The 22995-nt window shown below is 55.0% G+C and overlaps 6 protein-coding genes and 1 non-coding gene across 7 annotated transcripts, besides 2 other annotated features; 3 read left to right on the top strand and 4 right to left on the bottom strand.

Moving 5' to 3' along the window:
* Positions 1–1165: part of a sequence feature (repetitive element) that runs on past the window's edge.
* CYME_CMB159C (MYB-related protein) lies at positions 1164–2495 on the bottom strand (the record flags this gene model as incomplete). The annotated part of the gene is made up of 1 exon (XM_005535182.1): positions 1164–2495. One exon carries the CDS (start codon positions 2493–2495, stop codon positions 1164–1166), a length of 1332 nt encoding a protein of 443 aa, XP_005535239.1.
* A 3013-nt stretch (positions 2496–5508) lies between these two features.
* On the bottom strand, positions 5509–7905 carry CYME_CMB158C (similar to trehalose synthase; the record flags this gene model as incomplete). The annotated part of the gene is made up of 1 exon (XM_005535181.1): positions 5509–7905. One exon carries the CDS (start codon positions 7903–7905, stop codon positions 5509–5511), a length of 2397 nt encoding a protein of 798 aa, XP_005535238.1.
* Positions 7906–11324: 3419 nt separating this feature from the next.
* CYME_CMB157C (S-adenosyl-L-homocysteine hydrolase) lies at positions 11325–12869 on the bottom strand (the record flags this gene model as incomplete). The annotated part of the gene is made up of 1 exon (XM_005535180.1): positions 11325–12869. One exon carries the CDS (start codon positions 12867–12869, stop codon positions 11325–11327), a length of 1545 nt encoding a protein of 514 aa, XP_005535237.1.
* Positions 12870–15759: 2890 nt separating this feature from the next.
* On the top strand, positions 15760–17709 carry CYME_CMB156C (probable phosphoinositide phosphatase SAC1; the record flags this gene model as incomplete). Its single annotated transcript, XM_005535179.1, has 1 exon — positions 15760–17709. One exon carries the CDS (start codon positions 15760–15762, stop codon positions 17707–17709), a length of 1950 nt encoding a protein of 649 aa, XP_005535236.1.
* Positions 17710–18201: 492 nt separating this feature from the next.
* CYME_CMB155C (similar to uncharacterized hematopoietic stem/progenitor cell protein) lies at positions 18202–18525 on the bottom strand (the record flags this gene model as incomplete). Its single annotated transcript, XM_005535178.1, has 1 exon — positions 18202–18525. The coding sequence occupies one exon, from the start codon at positions 18523–18525 to the stop codon at positions 18202–18204; it is 324 nt and encodes a 107-aa protein (XP_005535235.1).
* Positions 18526–20996: 2471 nt separating this feature from the next.
* On the top strand, positions 20997–22130 carry CYME_CMB154C (unknown alpha/beta hydrolase; the record flags this gene model as incomplete). Its single annotated transcript, XM_005535177.1, has 1 exon — positions 20997–22130. The coding sequence occupies one exon, from the start codon at positions 20997–20999 to the stop codon at positions 22128–22130; it is 1134 nt and encodes a 377-aa protein (XP_005535234.1).
* A 168-nt stretch (positions 22131–22298) lies between these two features.
* Positions 22299–22634: a sequence feature (possible transcribed region).
* A 241-nt stretch (positions 22635–22875) lies between these two features.
* Positions 22876–22979, top strand: CYME_CMB167R. Its single transcript has 2 exons — positions 22876–22911; positions 22943–22979. It is a non-coding gene; the product is annotated as a tRNA-Thr (tRNA).
* The last annotated feature ends 16 nt before the right edge of the window (positions 22980–22995 follow it).

The raw sequence follows: 22995 nt of genomic DNA, 5'->3' as shown, positions 1-22995 counted from the left end.
ATAGTGCAAGATAACGACTTTGTCGTTAACGTGACCAAGGGTGAACACGAGAAGGAGGCGGATCCTGTGATGCAGGAGGTGTAGGATAACGCCTTTATGGTTGGCGCGGCGAAGCATGTAGAAAACAAGAAGGCGGGCCCTCGGACACAGAAAGTGCAGGATAACGACTTTGTCGTTGGCGCGGACCCTGGGAACACGAATATCATAACCATCGCAGCACCAAAGCGTGCGGAAGATGGCATTGACGGTAACTTGCGTCAGAAAGACATGCGTCTTTTGGGGTTCTCGAGAGCGAGATACTATCGAGAATTGGGAATGATGAATGCGAGGAAGAAAATCGAGACTTGGAATTCAGGAATGAAGGATCACCTGGGAGCTTTGAGCGAGGTGACGAGCCGAGGAGCGGACTTTGAAGCTTTTCGGAAATTCATGGAAATTCGTGTTGCTCATTGGGATGCGCTGTGGGAGGAGGATACCAAGCCCCGGTGGGCTCGTTTGCGAATGAATCTATACGGCGGGAAACAGCGGGCGTTTGCCAACTTTTTCAATCAGTTGGTCGCCTTGAAGGAGGATGAGAGTCAGAGGCTCGTAGTAGCGTATGGGGCAGGGCGCTGGGCGCCCAAGAAAGAGAATACGTCTTCTCCAACGACGAGGGTGTACAAAGAGTGTGCACGACGTTTCGTTACAATATCCGTAGATGAGTTCCGAACATCGTATACGCACCATGAACTGGGGTGTAGACTTCAGAGGGTCGAGATGGAAAAGTGCCAGTGGAGCCCTGAGGAAATCGCAAAGTACGGACCGCTGACAGACGAGCAAATGGAAAGGATGGCAAAAGTTCGAGGACTACTTGCACTAGTAAGTACAACCAATGATGGCAAGAAACGTATGGAATTTGTTAACAGAGACTTTAACGCCGCTATCAATATAAGGAGATGTGCGGTGCTGGAGAAAAGACCTCCAGAGTAGACAACAAGGTCCTTTGTAGGACAACCCCTCAAAATCGAACTATATGAGAAAAAGTGGGAACCAGTAGTGCGTGGCCGGTCGAAAAAGACGGGGAGGCGTCTGCACATCAGTTGGAGACGATTTGTCTAAGGCCCGTTTGCCGCCACTACGCTATACCGTCGGCGACGTCGTTCGACTTTCGAAAGGCGGTGGTGTCATGGTCGCGAGGTTTTCCTCTCTGCCTCTCTAGTGAGCCGCAAGAAGTACTTCTGTGCATGGGTGCGAACCTGCGTTGCGTTTCGAGTACCAACATACTCGCTGATCGCTCTCACGTTCCGGGTTCCGAATTTTTCCAGAGCTTCCAGGAAACGTTGGTGTTCCTCCTGAGTCCAGTACCGTGGCTGCGGGGTTCCGGTCTCCGGTGCCGACCCCACTGATGAGGCTCTTCCACGTCGTTTCGAGGATGATTGAGATCGTCTACGTTCTCCAATACGAAGACTGCTTCCACTGCTGCTGCTGTAACCCCCAGTTCCGTATTCATCCGCGTGGCTGTTATGGCTGTCTTTGCTGATGGAACCTAGAGAATCGTGTCGGGCGAGCATGCTCTTTGCGGCGAGCCCCGGCCGCGCATGACTACTACCAGGTCCAGCAGAGGAAAACGGTTGGTTTGGCACAGATGCCGCGCGCCCAGATGCAGTAGTAGCGCTGGTGCTGAGGCCGCTGCCAAACTGGGCGGGTGGTGGAGACGGCGAAAACCGATCTGGTCGCCAGGCTGGCAAATTCAGTGGACTCGAGCTATGCGGCATTGACATGCAGGGCATCACTCGATTGTTAGAGTACAGCGCGCCAACACCAGAAGCCGGTATCGCAGCTGATCCTCCAAACGGAACTGCAGTTGCTACGTGCAAGGGCGGCGGCGCAGTCAGCACTGGCCCAGAGCCCAAAGCGACCGCAGTGCTGCTGCCTGGCGCCTTGCCCTGACCAGCGCTCGCCGGAGCTGGAGGTGTTGATGCTCTTTCAGTCGGGGAACGGACGCCACAGCTGGCAACCCCCAGGTGCATCTCCAGCTCGTAAATACGATTCCGTAGTGCCTGTATTTCCGACTGCGCCCGGTTTAGTTCCGAGTGGAGGTATGCGTTTTGTGCGAGAATCTCTGCGGCACCCAACGGGGCAGCCCCAGAGCTCAGGTTAGGGACGCTGCCTCCGATACCGCTTCCATACCCGACGGCGAACGGTGGTGCCGCTACGAACGAACCCCACGAAAAGCTATGACGAAGACCGCTGCCACCACTGCCGCTTAAACTTCTCTGTTGCTGCTGATAATGCTGCTGTTGTGCAATAAAGTCAGAATACGAAGCAGTCACCGCGGATGGCACACCAGGCGCCGCTGCGCGATAGAGCTCATTGCCCGCACTTGCGATCCGAGGCAACACCTTCCGTGACTCGGCCGACACCGCCCCGCTCTGCTCAGAAACGGACTCACGTGAACTTGGTGCTGTAGGCGTTTCTGACTGCGTCTCAGTTTCCATGGGCTCAGTCTGCTTCATTCAGGACCAAGCAAGCCAGAAGGTTCGCTCTGCCTCGCGACACGCGCAGCGCTGCTCACGCCTCGTGACGCTTCCGTTCCAGTGAACGTTGTCACCAAGTCCACTGCACCAGAGCAGAGCGCCAACACAACTCGCGCACGCAACCACAGTGAACTAAGACTTTTGCAAATAGAGCAAGAGTGTTCGAGAACAGCCCTGAAAAGGCTGCCCCAAAGCGCGCTCCAGGCGAAACCTAAACCTCGTACCTGCCTCCCTACGGTACCGAGCCGCTCTGGATCAACCCGTCGGGAGATTCCAAGGCGGCGGCGGCGGCGGCAGCAGCTGCGGCGGCGGCGGCGATGATGCGCAAAGGCCTCTAGCGATCGTGCGCTATAAGCGAGGATGCTACGACTGCTACGAGTACTGGAGGTCTTGGATCCTATGCTGTTAGCGATGTTGTTGATGTTGATGGTGATATCGTCAACATTAATGATGATCATGATCATCGTTAAGATGCCGTTGGTGCTTTTTGGCCGCCTTTGCCATAGAGCGCACGAATGCTTCTTCGTAGCGCCAGATCGAATCGCTGCATCATCTGGCGGCGGCGCGCAACCACGCGGTGCACGATCGCGCGTAGAAGCAGCTTCGAGCAGACACAGCGTATGCGGGGACGTTCTATTCTTGGTGTAAGTCAGCTTGCTCTAACTTGTTGTTGGAGACGCGAGATTTGGACAATATGAGTATTTGTCAGGTTGGAGTCGTCTGAATCTGTTTCGTAGGTAATGTCAAGGGTTTGGGACGTCCTGAGGAGTTGGCGGCCTGAGGCTGCGTGCGCGCTACTGGGAGTGCTGCCCCCAGCTGGTCTATTCAGGTAACTTGCGCACACATGTTCACGATGCCTGCGCTCAGGAATTAGACGAAGAGGTGGGTGCATGCATGTCCATGGACCCATGGAGCGTTTGTCCTTATTGTACGTGGATGTTTCAGGCAGCACCCTCTTCTAGACTCGACTGATTTTGACATGGAAAAATGATGAGCGTGCTCTGTTGCTGCCTGGCGATGTATTTCGAAACTTGCTTTTGATGTACAGGCCCTGAATACGAGGTGCTGTAATCAGCCCTTATGGATTCATAGCAAAAATTGGGATTCTTGGTTGTCTTGTTGGAGTAGTTTCTTTGATGCTTTGCCGCTGGATCTCGTTATGCCACTGGATTCAAGAGGACGCGCAACGCCTTCGCACTCAGATTCGCATCAAGTAACCGATATCATAACGAATTTTATATGCACAACACGTCCATCTTTTGGTTTGGTACACCTGGTATACTGACAATAGGTTTTCTTCAAGTTCTTTATCTTTTCGAATCCAGGCAACTCGTGGGCGGAGCGATTCGCGTCACTGGAATGTTGAGGAACAGTACAGGACGTCGTCCGTCGACGACATGCTCTTACGATCACGTCGAGCGGTTCAACGAAGTTGTAAAATCAACCCATCGATTCCGCTCGAAAGATAAATCCTCCCGTCAACGTGATCATCCACGAAACGCCATTCGACAGCAGCGTGGTATGCGCTGCTGATTATGTTCCTAGACGTTACCGTCTTTTCTTTATGCATGAGAAGCGGGTCTTAAACGTTGACCAGAGTCATTGCAACGATCCCCTACCGTGGAGAATTCGACATCTCTTTGCATGAACGGAGCCTAGATGGATAGAGTTTTTCCATCTTGGATCCTCCTTGCGGCAGTTATTTCATCGGGAAGAAACATCTCGTTCAACAAATCCTCCGTAGCGTGGATCAGTGTGCTCTTGTATGTGCGGTAGACAGAGTACTTTCCGATCGGATTTCCCAGACGAAGCCCGTAATTCCGGGCTACGACGCCGGGCAACGGAACGAAAGAGGGCATGGTGCGAAGCTTTCTGTAGGTTTCAGTAGAGTGTATCGAGCGATGAGGCGAGCGTTCACGCGCGACAGGGTAGCGCTCGGAGGAAAACTAAATTTGGCGGACATTTGGGAATATCTGACCACGGTAGACAGCACGGGTGGTAACTGATCCGCCCCGAGTCCTGTCGGGCGCTGCTGCTGCTGCTGCGGGCTCGTCACAGCGACTGGTGCTAAGCAGTTGTAATAAGCGCCACCGCGAGCGCAAGCTCCGCATCTCAGGTTCCACGACTCGCATGAACTTGTTGGGCGTCGTCAATCTCATCGAACTGGCGCGCTCGATAGGAACAGCACTTGATTAGCTCCAAACATCGTTCCAGTGGAGAAAGATGGCGTCGTCGAGCGTCGTGCCCCCGGCTGCTGCCATCGCCAAGTGGAATCCGCCCCTGTTCGGCGTTTGAATCGTGCAGCCGCGTTCAATCGCTCAAACCAAGTTCGAACCAAGAGACGCTAGCGTGAATGAGCATAAGCACTGGGCGTACCTCTGCGGAGAAGACCAGCGCGGAATCACTGTGAGGCTCCATGGACTGTGCAGATCCCATCTCTACGCTCCTTGTTTTCAAGCACTGCAAGCACAGGATCGACACCATCGTCGAGGACAGGTCCCATAAAGCCGCTGTTCCGAACGACTGCATCCGTGTGACGAGGACGTTCATGCTCACGAACCATTTGGCAGCGTCGCTCAGAGTCACCATATTACGAGGTAAGTGGTTCACGAGTTGCATCGCTACCACCGACGGAACCGCAAATTCCATGAGCCTGTCATTCGTTTCTCATGAAACGGCCCACAGATCCTGATCAAGTCGCAGCATCAACCAGCGCTCACCTGCATGAAAAGCAGATTGTGATTGCGCTTCTGTACCGCGCTACGTCGGGAACCGTACCCAAGCGGATCCGCAACACCGCGCTGCACAGCACTGCAGTGCAGCCGGGTGCTTCACCAGAGAAGACAACGCGCTCGCGCATAGGCAGCTCTTCGGAATGCGCCCCAGTTATTAGCGCATAGCATCCTCGAAGCTGGTTTCTCTATCCATTGTTTAGATACCACGCTAGCCGCTGTGAAATTCTGCACAAGTTTCCCTAACAGTAGTACCCACGCTACTTCTGACGCGTGGGCTTGCTCGGCTCTAGAATCTGCATCGCAAGCGGCTCAAGACGAAGCACGTAACCGGTGCCCTGTAAACGCAACCTCTTCTGGGCGCCCGACGCTTCCCGCTCACCGTCTGGAACCGCAAAAGTGCCAGCATCTCGCAGGAGATCGCTGCAGACCAAGTCGGTTGCGGTGTTGGTCCCTAAATAAGCCCCTAGCTGCCACGACGGTGTAACCATCTCGACCTCGCTATCACTAAGATTCGCTGCACACAACAATGGACCGTCCCGTGAGCCATGATGCCGAATAAACGCGATAATCTCCGCACGACCGGTATCAATCGGTTGAATGCTTCCCGAACGCAAACTGGGCCGCGCCGAGCGCAGCGCATTCAGTTGTCGAAGAATCGCCACACCGAACCCCAGCCTGGTCGGTACTTGATAGCCCTGGGCCTCGCTCTGCTCCAGAGCTTCCCAGAGAAGAGCCCGCGGGATCGGACCACGATGAAGGTCGCGAGGATCCATACAGGCGCCCTCTGCTACCAGCACGCCGCATTTCTTCAGTCGCTCGTAGCGTCTTTGCATCTGCAACCGCGCATAATCAAAGGAACTACTCATTCCAAGCTCCAGACCCTGGTAGAGGAACGGCGTGCCGACACCCACGAGCAAGATGAAAAACGCCAGGCCCAGGCGCCGCGGATCCCTCGCCAGCAGGTCGTACTCACTACACGCCGCCGAGATGCCGCCACGGTAGACGAGCCCGCCACATGTGCGTATCCACTGGACTGCGTCAGCACGCACCGATGGCTCAAAGAACCCCAGATAAATATCGTCGTGGTGCGCAAACGGAACGCACCAATCCGCGCCTGCCGGTAGTTTGGGAAGTTGCAGTACAACACGCCACCAGGGCGCCGTTCGACGGAACCAGAGCATCTCACGAAGCGCTGCCTGCAGCTCAAAGCAGAGGACAAGATCGCCCTCAGAGCTGCGCGTATTTCCGCAAAGCTCCGTTCCGATACCAGCGTATTGGCTGGCGATATGGTTGGGTCGTACGGCCTCGGGCATCAGCACTGCGCGTGGACACAGGTGATGAATGAATGACTTGAAGAGCGCCAGAAGAGTGTGGGTTTCAGGGAGTCCATCGCCGGGGGTTCCGGGACGCTTGACCCAGTGCGCCACTGCGTCTATACGCTTGCCGAGAATTCCCAACTGTAACTCTTCACCGAGGAGGTGGAAAAATTCCTGCAAAACATCTGGATTTTGGAGATTCAGATCGACCTGAAATGGAAGAAAAGTGCGATAGAACTGAACCGTCTCCGTGCTGGTTTCGTTCTTCTCCGACGCAACGGACCCGTTTTGTCTCTTAACCTGCACCCAAAGTCCATGCGTACGGTCAATATCAGGGAACAAACATATGCGTTCGGTGATGGTGCCGTCAGGGTCTCGATACCGACAGATGACTTCCCCGTTGCGCTCGTATTCCCCAATTTTCTCCCTTCCATCGCGCCGGAGATAGTAGCGAAGGTATCGCGACTCGCCGCGAAGTGCGCGTTGAAACCACTCGTGATCGGTTGCCGTATGACTGAATATAGCCTCCGTCATGAGGCGAAACCCGCGTTGCGTTGCCGCCGAGACGAACTCCTGGAACGCCTCGAGACCACCAAGCGCCGGATGAGGCCGATACGCACGAACGTCGTAACCCCCGTCAGCCCAGTCGCTGTCGTAATGAGGAAGCAGCGACAAATTCCGTATCCCGAGTGCCTCCCAGTAAGGTAAAAGATCGATCAGGTCACGAAAGCTGTGCACTTTGGCTAGGACATCATCCTGCTCCGTGCCCATGAACTGTGGGTAGAGGCAGTACCAAGGCTCGCGAAACCAGTCCTGCGGCAGGTCGGCATCGCGTTGGACAAGTGAAGACGGTCGTAACTCGCGGTAATACAGCACAGCTTGGTAGAACGATTCGAAAATGGCATCCCATTGAGGTCCATTCACTCGTTGGCACATATCACGGACGATCTGGGTGTCCCTGACCGTGGTGTAGCCTCGACGAAGGGCCTCAAACGCAATCACAAAGGGCTTTTCTGGTAGGATGAGCGCCAACGTTCGCTGAACGCTTTCTCTGTATGCCGCATACTCTGATCGCGTTCGTTCGAGCTCGGCTTTGGTAGCGGCGAGACGAGCAACCAAGGTTTCCGCCGACTGGTCAGGACTCTCGGAGACGTTCCGTGCTAGGACAGCCCGGCTACTGGGTAAAGCGTCCGCTCCACAACAAGTTGCAGCGCGTGATGCACTCGTGTTTCGCTCAGCTGAGCCGGCTACAGACGCTGTTGCGCTTTCTTCAGTGGATGCGCTTCCGTCGGTGCGACCAGTGGTGACATCCTTTGTTGGTTTCTGTTCCGCCTCCATGCAAAGCGAGACCCTAGCGCGGAGAGCGATCGTTCCCCGTTGAGACGCAAAGCCGAACCCAACGGAAACGTACAGCAGAGCTTCCACAGTAGCTCTCGGAGCCGGTACCCCGAGCGCCGTCCGGTTCAGAAAAGAACGTACAGCGCGGCACTGGAGGCCGCTCGTTTCCGCCCACAGGTACAACCGCTTGCCCTGTTCGGTCCGCTGGAGCTACAGCGGGCACCCGGCGTGCACCAGAAACACTTGCGACCGCCCAGCGTGTATAACCAAGAAACACTTGCCTGACTCGATGCAGCTGAACCTAGGGCGCCTCAAAGTGCAGTACTGCTTCTGTTCCCAGCTATGTTCAACGTTCGCTTTAAGCGGAGTCCTCGGGCTCCAAAACGGCTGACCGCCACGTGGTCGACTCGCGTTCTCTGGCGCTAGTTTGCGTGGATCTTAGTTCGTGAAGCCCGACTCGTCCTATCTGTCCTGAGAAGGAAGTCACTTTATACCTCTTGCGAAGCTTTCTGAACGAAATTAAACTTGGAAGCAACAGATCGCTGCAGTTTCTGTTGCTACCGCCGCCACCGCCACCGCCGCCGCAAGGCTCACCGTCCTGTTGTGTCTTCCCGGTTCTAAATGTCGCTAGCGGCCGCTTACTCTCCATAGCAATGCTTGTGTGTGCTTCCGTTTACTCGGGTGCGCCGACAGGCGCAAGATGCGACCCTCGGGATAAACATTCCGTGTTGCCGCGTTTATCTGCCTTATCACGAAGAAGGGCGCATTTACGCATCTCGATACCCGCTGCAGCTCTAATTTTGACACCCTTCATCCAGTATATGACCCTGCATTAGAGACGCTGGAGCATGACTCGGACGTCAATATCATGACTCTACGGACGACTCGGCCGCCGCAGCAGCATGGGGATTTTCCTGGCGCTGCGAGGGACGCGCCTGCGGGTACCACTACACCCTTCTCGGACAAAAATGGTACGGGTAAGTTTTGCTCACTCGGACGTAGACCTTCAAGCTCGAGCCTTTCCTGCTGTGATGAAAGCCGGCGTTGGCGTGCTGTCTCTGCGACTGGTTCCGGTTCCTTTCTGTTTCCGCCGGCTTTAAAAACTCAGGGATCTCTTGTACCCCCAAGCACTGTTATCAGCAGCGGAACGATGCAGATGAACGCGCAAGTCCCGATGTAGACACTTCTGGCTATTGTCAACGCTTTTCTTGCACTGGCGAAAGTCGCAATCTACGCTTCGCTTGCTATTTTCATCGTATTTGTATGGTGGCTTGGTGCGAGCCTCGCGGCGCTAGGACTTGGCAGTGCTCAAAGGTCCCCATATGTATACCATTGCTGCTCCTCTAAACGACTCTCTGTGGCGAGTAGACATTCGCTTCGTCGTTCAGTACATGCCCTTGGCGAGTTCAGAGGGCTCCTCCTGATACCCTTTCTCTTTTCTGCGCCGTGTGCCGCACCTGAAGATCACTCTCTCCTCCCGGCGATGCCCTCGGCGAGCACCGCGTCCACTGGACGCGCCAGTGCACATTTTTCCATTCGATAGGGGATCTCTGGAACGTGATATTGTTTATGATGAACCAAGCACCGGCAGGAGAATCCAGGATGGAGATCAAGTCGAGAAATTCCGATCTGTGTATGCGCCTTTCGCACGCATTGATGACAAACTATCTATTGCAGGCGATCGCTGCGATGACTCGAGTCCGAATCCAAGACCCTGCTCCGTGCAAATGGAAGAGACTGGAGCCTCTAGGAGCATATCAAGTGACGGGCATCATGCTTCTGTCGAATGCCATTTCGTCGCTGACCACAAAAAGTGGCGGATTTGTGCCTCTAACGAAATCGATTTTTCGGCGAGAAAAGTGCAGTGAGCGCTCAGCATGGCCTTGTGGACGACTCCTGAAGAGTCAATACCGTGTATGTTTCCCACGACAATCCAACGGCGGCAAGTGCTTTACCCATGATGTATCCCGAAACAGAATGATCGAGGACTTGAGACATGCGTCACGTCCGGAACGGAGAAGATTGGAGGCTTGTACATTTGAAATCGAAGTTGATTTCGGCTATTTTGCGAAAGTTTCATTCCGGGGGCGTTGGGAATCATCCTGATTCCGGTGACGTGACCAAATTCAGCATCAGATATTCGTATGAGCTATTCCAAAGAAGCAACCTCGAATCCAAAAAAATGCGTGTGAATCCGCAAGCCTTTATTGCTGCTCTTCGAATATCGAGGTTGAACATGCGAGAAAAGTTCTGAGAGAATCGAGCTACAGTTACCGGTCGCATAGTCCAATGCTCCATTCTATTTTGACTCGGATGTTACAGCACTCGCGCAGATCCTCAAGCTGCCTCGTGTGCCAGAACGGACATTGTCATGGCGACAGCGAACGTGCTCGTCGGTGCTCAGCGCTGAACAGTCCACTGCCTGTTTCCTCATGTCCATAGACATCATGGACTATTCTCGCTGCAGCGCCAATGACGCAAGCTGGACGCACAAGAGCAGAAGCTGGATGCCTCGCGCAATCGGTGCCCTCAGCGGCTTGGAAGAGCCTCGCCATCGACGCCATCGAATTCTCATTCATTTACGTATTCTAGAGGACGAGGCGGTCATTGCGATGCAGCGACGCTTCGTGTGTACCCCACGCATTTCAAATTTGTATATTTATAGATTTTGTAGAACAATCCAAACGTAGCCATGCAGCGACGCTCAGGGCATTCGCCCGCGCACATACCGGGAGAATCCCTGGTTCGATGCACCGATCCTAGACGATCGAAAAGAAATGCGGCCTTGCCGCACGGCCGGAGCAACGGGTCGCAGGACAATGCTCATCATCGTTACGCGAAAAGGCGCCAAACACTACCCCATGTTGGCGAACGAAACGCGTCCATTGGTGAGCGGCAATGGACTAGCGCATACGCTACAATCGTCATTACAGGCCGCATGCGATCGATACCCTATCGTCGAGGTAGAGCTCGCATTGTCCATTGCATGAATTTCTGACGATGAACATGTACTTGGCGGTCACGTGCTTAAGCACAATCCCTGGCCATACACCGAAATGCCACCGCGATGCCGCTTGCTCTGTCGCACGGCAGTGGTTGCAACGTTAGGCGCACGCCCCAGGCCTTCGTACATGCAGTCAGGACACTGGTGGTATCGGCAGCCGTTGCCATATGCGTTGCGCAAGTGGCGCTCACAGCTGTCCAAAACTGGGTTACTGGAGCAATAGATGTGGACATACCTCCTCGCAAAAGCTTTCAAGGATGCACAGAGCGGACACCGGGCAGATCCATGCAGCAGGCGCTATTTATGTCTCTAAACGTGCGTCCATTGCTTTGCACAGCACAGGCACGCCAAGCCGTCGAGAGCGTGCCGCATGTACGTAGCGGCAGCGACGTCTCGCAGGGCTTTCGCTTTCCGCTCAGTAGCGATATGCCGCTGATTTGTACGGCCCGTCGCTATCCACGCCAATATACTCAGCCTGCTCTGGTGTGAGCTTGGTAAGCTTCGCCCCAAGTTTTGCCAAATGGAGCCGAGCAACCTTCTCGTCCAGATGTTTCGGTAGTACGTACACCGAGTTCTGGTACTTGCCCGTGTTCCGATTCGCAGCAAGTTCAATCTGGGCCATTGTCTGGTTCGCAAACGAGCACGACATCACGAACGATGGATGGCCTGTGGCGCAGCCCAGGTTCACGAGTCGAGCCTCCGCGAGGATGATGACAGAGCCACCATGCGGCCAGATGAAACGGTCGACCTGCGGTTTGATGGTGACTCGTTCAATGCTCGGATCCGACACGAGTCCAGACCAGTCGATTTCGTTATCGAAATGCCCGATGTTGCAGATGATCGGCACCGACGGCGGCTGGTCGCCTCCTGGTCGCCGAGCATACGCCATCCGCTCCATGTGGTGCTTCATCACGATGTCACGGTTGCCGGTGGCAGTTACCACCACATCTGCAATGTCGAGAACATCTTCCAGGGTTGTCACCGTGTACCCTTGCATACATGCCTGCAAGGCGCAGATCGGATCGACTTCTGTGATGAATACCCGCGCTCCGGCGCCGCGCAGTGCCTCTGCACAGCCCTTGCCTACGTCGCCGAACCCGCAGACGACGCATACTTTGCCTGCAAGCATGACGTCCGTTGCACGGGCGATGCCATCTATGAGCGAGTGGCGACAGCCGTAGATGTTATCGAACTTGGATTTGGTGACTGAGTCGTTCACATTGATCGCTGGGAAAAGGAGCGTGCCTTCTTGTGCCATTCGCACGAGACGTTTCACACCGGTTGTCGTCTCCTCAGAGACACCAATGACTCGATTCGCGATTCGCTGGAAACGCGTCGGATCACGCTGGATTGATTCGCGAATAGTACGCAAAACGCACTTGAACTCTGCATTCGTCGTGGATTCCGGATCCGGCAACTTTCCAGTGCTCGAGTACTCCTTCTCTGCCTTGAAACCCTCGTGAATAAGCAGCGTCATATCGCCACCGTCGTCAACGATGAGATCGGGACCCTCTTGGTCGGCCCACGTGAGCGCTCGATCCGTGCACTCCCAGTACTCGTCTAAGGATTCCCCTTTCCAAGCGAAGACGTGCGCAGTACCTGCCGCCACAACAGCTGCAGCAGCATGATCTTGAGTACTAAAAATGTTGCAGGAACACCAACGGAGTTCCGCACCCAGCGCGCGTAACGTCTCGATCAACACAGCCGTTTGTACTGTCATGTGTAGGGAGCCGGCCACGCGCAAGCCCCGCAGTGGTTGCTGCGGAGCGTACTCACGCCGAAGCTCCATTAACCCAGGCATTTCATATTCAGAGAGCGAGATGTCGGCTCGACCCCAGGAGGCTAACTTCAGGTCCGCGATGCGGTAGTCACCGGAAGCCACAACAGGATTCAGCGTGCTTGCCGTTCCGTCTATTGCTTTTTTGTTCTCCAGCGTTTGCGTAACACTCCCCTCTTGCATGATTCAGAATACTAGACTTTCAGAAAAAATAATTGATCTATGCAGGCACCTCACGAAAAGCGTTCGCAGCGTGATATGAACCTGCCTCACGTTTCACACTGCGAAGCAGCAACGCCCCACAGCTGTAGGCGCGTCGATGTCGCGTCCGCATCGCACACCGCCGGTGCGATGCGCGCTGCGGCCGGCGTGCGTCATCGGCGACGGCGCGGTGGTGTTGCGATGGAGCTTCATCCGCTCCTGCCGGGTGCAGGTCAGTGCTGCGCAAGCGCACCCTTGCTGCTTGCCAGGCGTACGCAGGACATCGACTCGAAGCAGATCAGAAGCCGACGGAGCACAGAAGTGTTTGCTCTGCTCCTGTCTCGCGATTGTGATGCAGACTTTTATGGAGATGCATAGTTTCTATAGGCCAAGTACAATGATACGGGCGTACAAAGCGCATGCTCTGCTCCTGTCTCGCGATTGGGATGCAGACTTTTATCGAGATGCATAGTTTCTATAGGCCAAGTACAATGATACGGGCGTACAAAGCGCATGCTCTGCTCCTGTCTCGCGATTGGGATGCAGACTTTTATCGAGATGCATAGTTTCTATAGGCCAAGTACAATGATACGGGCGTACAAAGCGCATGCTCTGCTCCTGTCTCGCGATTGGGATGCAGACTTTTATCGAGATGCATAGTTTCTATAGGCCAAGTACAATGATACGGGCGTACAAAGCGCATGCTCTGCTCCTGTCTCGCGATTGGGATGCAGACTTTTATGGAGATGCATAGTTTCTATAGGCCAAGTACAATGATATGGGCGTACGGATGATATCGTCAATTTAGGATGCATGGTCGTCGTTCGGGAGAGACTATTTCGGCGCATCGTCCGTCGACTTTGTTACGATACAGGAACAAAGACGTTCCGTGACGTCCTGAGATAAGGTTTCGTAACCGAACCGATATCATTACCCAACCCATACGTAAAACGCATCACGATTCTGATTTCCTTACGTATAGCAGACTCAAATCATGCCTGCTTCAAACGGATGATCTTTCCGTTTCATGGCGACTCGAGGGCGCAGCTATCCGCGCTGCCGGGCTACCGAGGAAAGCGATACGCGGCATTGTCCGTTGGCGATTTGTTCAAAAGCTCATGCGAAAAGGTCACTGAACTTATCATGTCGCATAATTGAATCCCTTCGGAATTCAAATTATCCTCTATTTGTGGCAATCGACGAACGCATTCGGCAACAGCATTATAACTAGCAAGTGATATGCCTAGAGAAGATCTTGTATCTTATGTAAGCTAGGAAAACGTCGTAGACACGAACTAGAGTCATCGCAGCGGTCGGTTCCGGCGCAACGTGCGCCTCCACTTCGTACTACAAGAGTGCAGACGGTACGAAATTTCACGACTTGTTCTCCGGCCAGGATCTTCCTTTCAGTACCCGTTTCACCATGGACGACATCGCATCCGACAAGTATGCTATGGAATGGAACAGCGTGTGCAGCGGACAGCGTACTCGCCGAGGAATCGTTAAGGGGACGCTCGCGAGCATAGCGCCCAGCTCATGGCGCGGATACAGAGGGCGGTACCGAGGCTCGCCTTCTGTACTCGTCAAGGGCATGTTGCAAGCGATGAAGCAGCCGGTCACGCTTCACAGATCGACCTTCAGATGAGGAGGCCTGGTGGACATATGGGAATATCTGACCAAGGCAACGTGTCCGCGCAGCCGAGGGCTCACCGAAACTGTATACAGAGTCCATGAAATTGGCAAACGAAGCGTCCAACGCGAGTTGCGCCTGTGTATGCAAGTCATGGACAACAGACAGAAGCATTGGAATCGGGACTTGAACACAACCATAAATATCCCAAGACTGATGAAAGTGGAACTGGAGGTACCGGAGAAACCGACGTACGTAACGCCCAGTATATGAGGGAAGAAGAGAAAGCCGTCGCTGAAACAGCCCGCAAACACCGGCATCGATGATAGTGGGAGCAGACCCAAACTGTGCAGCGTACGCTCGAGTTAGGATAGTAGCGCTCTTCCGCGTATTGCATGACATGAGTGTCTGGCTGACTTATACGAAAACATGTGACACGAAAGCCCAGCTTATGATTCACCGTTCACGAACGGCTTTGCGCGTTCGCCCACGATGCACGAGCGTTCGCGGCGGCGGCGGCGGCGGCGGCCTCGAGTCGACGCGCATACAGGCAGCGCAGAACTGTTCAGTCGCGAATGATTGTCCACAACGGCAGCAGCAGCAGCAGCAGCAGCTCCGCAATCAGCGTTGCAGCGATTGTTTGCGGTGTGCTGGTTACCCTGCCCAAGATTTCTTGGCCATTACAGCGTAGATTCGTGATAGGAAGACTGATCTGGACTGTGATTTACGCAGAAACGTATATAGAGGCATTGAATTCTCTTCCTTGCTCAAATACGTCAATTGGGTATGCAGGAAAACATCACACGATTCGCTGATACTGTATCACGAAATATTCAGCAATGCTGCACGCGCCCTTCATTGGTGCTTTCGGGGTCGCTGGATCCCATCCAGCTTCTGTTCCCTACAGGAACACGGCTCTAAGACCGACAGGCAGCAGGCTCATGTGAGTATGAACAGTGGAGGCTTCTCTACCAGCCGAGATCCTTCACGTATCCGAGGAACTCGGGTTCAATACATGAATCCGAAGAAACTGCAAGATCCGCAGGTGATAAGCGCGCCCGAGCCCCGAATCGCCCGTCCGATGAGCGCATTTCCAGCAAGGCGCAGCGGTTCGTGCGCGCGTGCGCGTCTGCAATGCCGTACTAGGGTCAGCAGCTGCGTCTGAAACCCGTTGGCACACCCGTTGACGGAGCGTTGCTCGAGTTGGGTTCCAGCGTTGGATTGTTAACGACTCCGAGCTCCATGAATGTGTCCCGGTCGGAGCGCCGTCTGCGGTGTGTGGCCACCGAAGACTGGATCGCCCTTGGGCTGGTTGATGCAGCTACACCGGCCGTAGTCGAGTGCTTGCTCGTATGGGATCGACTCCAGGGGCACCTGCTGGGGCCGAACCGAGCTGCTGACGGCGTTAACACCGGAACGAGCCATCCTGCTTTAGGTCAGAGGCTTCTCCAAACAGCACCACAAGATGCGGAGTACGCGAAAGTGCTATTTGACGTATGGGCTGAGTGCCTTGTTGGCGTGGCGAAACTCTGCGTGAACGAGTACCTGGTATTCGTCGCGGAAAGCGTCAGCGTCGGGAAGCTGTTTGGTGAGCGAGCCACGATGTCGCTCTGTCCGATTTGCGTGCAACGCGTGCGCAAGTTCAGCGTGTTACCGATACGGAACTTGTCCAAGTCGCGAGAACTTATAACGCCAGTCGCCCGGTGCATCGAAGATTCTTTGCGGAGGCTGCTCGATCGAGCGCTCAGACTCGAAAACTTTTATTATTCGCCACAATGGGATATCACCCAGCGTCTACAGGAGACCTGTTTCAAATGGGACAAACCGCACCGGTCCATGCATCGACCCACAGACCTGCGTGAGTCGAGTGCCCCGGGGAACGCCTTCACGTGGAACGCTTCCTTGCTGCGAAATCTGCTCGATGACACTCGAGTTGCAGGCATCACGAAGACCCAAGTGCAAGCGCTCGTACGTCCACTGTTGTTCGGCTTTGTGGAGATGATTCCCGTGCGATGCCGCAAGCCGGACGGTTCCGTTCACCAGGCCCAATACGCACTGATATCCCGCTGCAGTCGCGTGCGTGCCGGCGTGCGGTACTTTCGGCGGGGTGCAGATCGTGACGGCTATGTCGCGAACTTTGTCGAAATAGAATCTGTCGTATGTAGCGGCGATTATCTAACTTCTTATGTACAGATCCGGGGTAGCATACCTTTACCCTGGGTACAGACCCCCAATTTACAGTACAAGCCGCGGATCCGCGTTGGTCATGATGACGCGGCGACGGGACTAGCCTTTGGTCGACATTTCGAGCGGCTTTCTGCGCGGTACGGTGAGCCTGTTGTGGTTGTGGATCTCGTCAATCAGCACGGGAGTGAACACACCCTCCAGAGTCGCTATGAGATGGAGGCGTCCCGATTCCACATTCCGTATATCGCATGGGATTTTCACCGGGAATGCCGGGGCATGCGCTACGAACGCGTTCATGAGCTTGTAGCGCAGCTCGAAGGCGTTTTTGCCCTCCAGGGTGTCTTCACTGCAGACGTGCTGCGCCGTTGCATCATTCAACGCCAACGCGGCGTCATTCGAACGAACTGTATCGACTGTTTAGACCGAACCAATGTTGTCCAGAGCGCGATCGCGCAACGAATGATTAGAGATCAAATCCGCGCGCTGGGATTCATTGATTTGGATGAGGGCGCCGAGTTTGCACGGCGTTTCAATGGCCTGTGGGCTGACCATGCAGACGCGATGGCTTACTACTACGCGGGCAGTGCGGCTCTGAAGACCGACTTTACACGCACGGGCCGTCGAACGATGAGCGGCGTGTTCCGAGACGGCTATAGCGCGGCGCTTCGCTATATCATCAATAACGCGTATGATGGGCTTCGGCAGGACGCAGTGGATGTCTTGCTGCAGAATTTCAATCGGAGCGTGACCGCACTGCAGCATCGCTTGTTGGAGAAGCGCTCGCACAGCTGGTACCTGCTGCTGCTCTGGATTGAGCTCGCGAGCATCTGTGCTCTTATCTATGCGCTGCTCGAATCAAAACGGCAAATGACGGTGGCAAGTTTGGTATTTCTGTTGACTGCTCATCGTCTCTTGCGTCGACACGGGTCTGATTTGGTCAATCGACCCCGCCTGTGCGACGAGGAGGCACACCTGCGGAAGGGACGCACCCGCGTTCATTCGTAAAAACGAAGACTTTTCGACGAATAGCATGACTGTGGCAGCTTGCGACAAATGATAGAATGCCCGTGACGATTCGACAAGCGTGCGAGGGTCTGGAGACCGGCTAGCTTCCGTCTACGCGTTGATGTCGGCTCGTTGCGGGCCATCGGTTGCGCACGGAAGCCGCGACCAGCCCCAGCAAGAGGTAGGTCGGGTTTCCTATCAACCCTGGGCAATCAAGATGCTGACCTATCGAATATGTTTAGGTTTAAAAGCATGCGTGCGGGCTCACTCCTTCAGACGTGCAACTTTTGTATAGAAGCCTTTCCTTGGACCGAGTCACTGTCCCTCTACTGCCTTTCCATAGCGCTTTTCACTCTCGAATTGCAATGCAGCAGAGCCGCTATACTGCGAAACACAAACAAACTCCAGCTCCTGGCGTTGCTGCCTCGATGAATTGCTCACCAGCAGACAAACTCGCTGCGGACCCTGCGCTGCACACTGAGTGTACGCGCGTTACGAACTCGCACCGCCGGACTTGACAGACACCACGAGTGGACCGACGTTATCCCCTGTTTCTTTGTTGTAAGCTGCGTGGGATCCGTCGCACATAGGAAACTTTTTGCTCCGCCAACAACGACACGCGGGAAACTTGTCACCTGAACCCAGCTCCTTGGTCTCTTTGGGCTCGTGCTTGCGATCCCCGTTCAGGAGGGTACTCTGCAGAACGCGCATCCCCTGGCATTCACTCGTGCTCCGTGTCGAGCTGCAGATTCGTGACGCTCTCGCCCTGCTCGTTCTTTGGAATGAACCTGTAAAGCTATTTGAAACGACGAACATCCCGTAAAAGTACAGGTTTCAAGGCTTCGGGTACTCCTAATACGTATCGGCTGCCTGCACTGCAAATTGCGCACGCGTTCAGCGCGAGATGCAGTACGCCTCGTGAAGGACGCGCTTTTTCCAGAGCTGCCGCTGCCGTTTCTGCGGCCCCTGGTGGTGGACGGTGGCGGGCAACGCACGCGCGCACGCACGCACTCGGAAGCATCGCGAGGCGCTGCAGCGCAGGCGAAAGGCGCACGCAGATCTCGTACGGCCTGGTACTGGAGGGAGGCGGCGGCGGCGGCGGCGAGATGCATCGACGCTGGAGCTTCGGCATGCCATGAAGCATGTGTTTCGATTGTCGTGCAACGACTGGAGCGCATCTGAACGCGTTCTTGTGCGAGGATGACGCAGCACGGCGGCGGGGTGTAGATTCAGGAGGGCGACGAGCGCCACGACACGCACAGCCAACGGACGCGGGGGATCGCGCGAGCGCTCGGGGCTGCATACCCACGCGTCCATAAGTATACACGTAAGTACATATTCATATCACTATATGCTTATGCATGTAGCGAATGCTACGGATGTGTGGCATGCTGCGCATAGATCTTGGAAGACTTGCAGTCCCGATTCTCGGGGAAACGCACCCAGATACGAGCATATATAACAAGTAAAAGTCGCGTCCAGATGCCACAGAGATGCGAGGGCGATCAGTTGATGTGAAAGCAAGGACGCATAGTCGGATAGTTGCACATCGGCCTGGGTCTACCGAAAAGCGCGTACCAGTCACGAATTCGAGCGATTGCGGCTCGTTGTGTCGATGCCGGGGCTTCGCTCGATCATCGATGTTCGGGTACTCATCGCGAATGCTTGGACTGCGTGTCTCAGGCAAGAGCGACCTCAGATGCAGGTGAATCCTCTTCCTCTCAGAGTAGGGGGCAGGGTACGTCTGTTCGAAATTTATGTCCGGCCCTCCAGGGAAAGCGTGTTGCATGAACGATCGTACTGAGGGCACTGCGGTCCGCAGACCGGCAACGGGCATCGACGCCCGCTATGTGCACATCCACTGAATAGACGAGTAACTCGCTGTCATGTAACACCTGTAAACCCGACGCAAATCAGTGCTGTTCTCGCATGTCGAGCATTGCAGCGATGCATCCAGCGTCGCAGTGAGCCTTTAGAGCACGCCCGGCACCCGCAAGAGAACTGGATCCATCAAGCTGCAGTTCCGACGGGTCGACTGGTCCGAGACCCGTGCACCGTAAAGTGCCCCAGGAGGCACGACGGTGGCTAGCGTCACAGCCTATGACAGTGGCACATTCGGGATATGCTGGTCCAATGCGTCGAACGTGCCGCAATGAAAAATGGAGAGCGCGTCAGGTGCTACAATCGACGCGAGCTGCCGCCAGCGACGACAACACGACCCAGCCAAGAGTATGCATCAGGCCTTTCGCGCTTTGGAACATGCCATCAAGGTCCGACACGCATTGAGAAAGGGCGTCATGGCTATAGATGCCAGCAGCACAGGCTGATGAACCGGGCGATGCCACGGACACCCTAGACATCCGTGGCATCTGTGGACTGCGCAGGCACCAACAAGGAAAAGTGTTACTCGCCCGCCACGGTGCATCCAAGAGATATAGGCATACGCAGTAACACATGGACCAATGAATGGCGGAAGCGAAACGCGTTGCGCTGGAGGAGGTCTCCCAAGTACGGTATACAGCCCTGCACCCCTGCCGCTCGGTGCGCGCTCTCGGCCTCAAAGAAACCCGAAAGGCTGTTTTTGGGGCCAATCAAGAATGAGAGACGTCCTCCGTCATTTTTTTATTTGCAAATGTAATAGAAAGCAGCAGCACCAAAACCGGAACAGATGCACTGCGTCTCCCTGTCAAATGCTGCGAAGAGTCGCCCCGACAGGCGCGTGTGCGCTGCGCGTACCCGGTACGCTCGCTCATGACATGCGGTGATTTTTGAGACCGCTGAGGATTTTGATGCATCGAACTGGCAATCTCCAGAAGCGTAAAGGAAAATGGCATCGCGGGAAGCAACGAAGCACCTGTCGCAGGTTCCAGGCATGATGCGCAGTTGCACAATCTCGGCACAACGGGGACAGCATTCACCATGCCGCAGGAGCGCTCCAGCGCAATGCATCGGAAAGCAAATCGTCAGTGACACTGGCGATGAGGCAGGTTCGAGACACGCTGCAGCGTCTTCGTTCTGGAACGGCTCGAGTGTGCAACGCAGCGACATAGACTGCCGCGAAAAGAGCAAGTCCTGCGCTTTCATGTTCTCTGAAATCACTCCAGCTATGGGAAAGCTCTGAATCGTTCATACGTTGGCATACGAGGTTCCAAGGCGTTGCACTTAGAATAGTTCACGCCGAATCACCTGTGCGCCTTTCGTAGTTGTCTCGATCTTCGCTTTCGGGACTGTGGTCAAAGGACCGGCGAAAGAACATCGCACGCTCGTTCACGGGTTGCGTCGCAGTTATGAGTGCCGCATTCGCTGTGAATACTTTCAAGGTTCCTGATTTTATTCCTCCGCTCTGGGCCCGGAACGCGCACTTCCAGACCATCGCAGGGGCTCTGCTTACACGTGCGCCCAAAGGCTTTCACTATACCCACCGGGTCCGGTTGCATACCCCGGATGGGGACTGGTTCGAGGTCGACTGCGCTGTGCATGGCGCCCACGACGAACGCGTTGAACCTGGAGAGGTGCAGGACAGCTTGCCGGCTACCAGAGCAGCGCGTCCGCTGGCAGTTGTTCTGCACGGTCTGGAGTCGTGCTCCAGAGGCATCCAAACCCTGCAGCTAGCGAACATGCTCTATAATGGTCTGGGTGCGAATGTATATGCGATGAACTTTCGCGGCTGTTCGGGTGAACCGAATGCCACTCCAAAATCGTACCACCTCGGGGAGACAAGCGATCTAAAACTCCTCATCGAGGAGCTTCGTTCGCGAGTAGCTCCAGTCGCCTCTGACGAGCGCGCGCAGCCGCTGCTCTTGTCGGGTTTCTCACTTGGCGGAAACGTGATCTGCAAGTACTTGGGCGAGTTTGTGGAGCACGCTCGTCTATTCGGCGTCACAGCGGCTGCTGTGTACTGCGTTCCATTCGATGCACTCGCTAGTCAGCCAGTGTTGGACTCCGGTCTCATCAGACGGTACGTCTATAGTCGTCGATTCGTCCGAAGCATTCAGAATAAGCTGAAAAATCGCCGCCTTTCAACTAAGGTGCCCTATGATCTCGAAAGAGTGCTGCGGGCGGAAACCATCGGCGAGATAGATGACGCGTACATCGCACCGACATACGGATTCAAGGATCGCTTCGATTACTATCGAAAGTGCAGTTGCGGACAGTTTCTCGGGGGTGTACGGACCCCGCTTTTGATCATTAATGCACGTGACGACCCGTTCATGGCACCGAGCTCATTGCCGATCCCGGAAGAGATCCGGAACCCAATGGTATGCCTCGCGTATACCAGTTATGGTGGACATTGCGGATTTTTCTCAGGTATGGCCACTGTGCGCGGCGATTCCTGGATTGGCTCACATTTACAGCGATTCTTTGAGTGGACTCTGGAGCAACAACTGAATGACCAGGACTATGTGGCGAGATGCACCTGAAAGCGTGCCGTCGATCCGCCTACCATTTCAATGTCGTTCGCGGGGAACGCGCGTCGGTTATATGGGCCGGTTCGGGGCAGTGCAGCAAGCCCTGGAAAGAGCACGAACTCATAGAACGGGCATACCGACAACGACGAGTGTGAAGTAAATCGGTGATTCGCTCTTCTTGATGGAAAAGTTCCCGCTGGAGACTGGTATGCTGTGGTTGATCGATGACAAAGGACAAACGCCGGACTTGCCCCCGGCGGCTGGAAATCAAGGCCTTGCCATAGAGCGACAGATGCGAACGGCTCGTACAGGCTGCTGCCGAACGCTCGCTAGGGCCAGCGTCCACCAGTTGTGTGGGCGCTATACGGAGAACGCCTTGCGTCTCGGCACGAAACGCAGGTGTAAGACGGCGTAATCTAATTATTGGCACCAGTCTGGAAGGGCATACGCACGCACGCACAGTTGCCTCAGTGGGAGCACTGTTACGACCCTTTCGCTTCGATGGGTGCGGATATCGCGCGTCCAACCGGGGAAATCTTGGTCTGCGCAGCGACCTCCCGTGCCAGAGAAACGCCTGGAAATTGGCCTCGGGGAACGACACCGTACTGCGCGCGCGGCTTTCTTGTCCTTTATGCTCTGAATTGTATAGTATATAGAACGACCAATGGACGTACTGCGCGCGGCGATTTTGATCGCACCGCGTCTTTATATATGAAATTTTTCATAGTTTGATGCATATGTGCTGGTGAGACGCGCCATGCTGAGGTCGCGTGTTCGATCCACGCCGGAGGCTCACCCAGCAGCTGCCAAAGACGCAGCGCCGGGCCTTCGTAGCTCAGTGGTAGTAGCGCAGCACTCGTATCCCAGCTTTTTGTCA

Source organism: Cyanidioschyzon merolae, chromosome 2, assembly GCF_000091205.1.
Source record: "Cyanidioschyzon merolae strain 10D DNA, chromosome 2, complete genome".
In the NCBI taxonomy this organism is placed as follows: domain Eukaryota; phylum Rhodophyta; class Bangiophyceae; order Cyanidiales; family Cyanidiaceae; genus Cyanidioschyzon; species Cyanidioschyzon merolae.
Note: the sequence above shows the minus strand (reverse complement) of the source record. Positions and strands in the feature narration are given on the sequence as shown.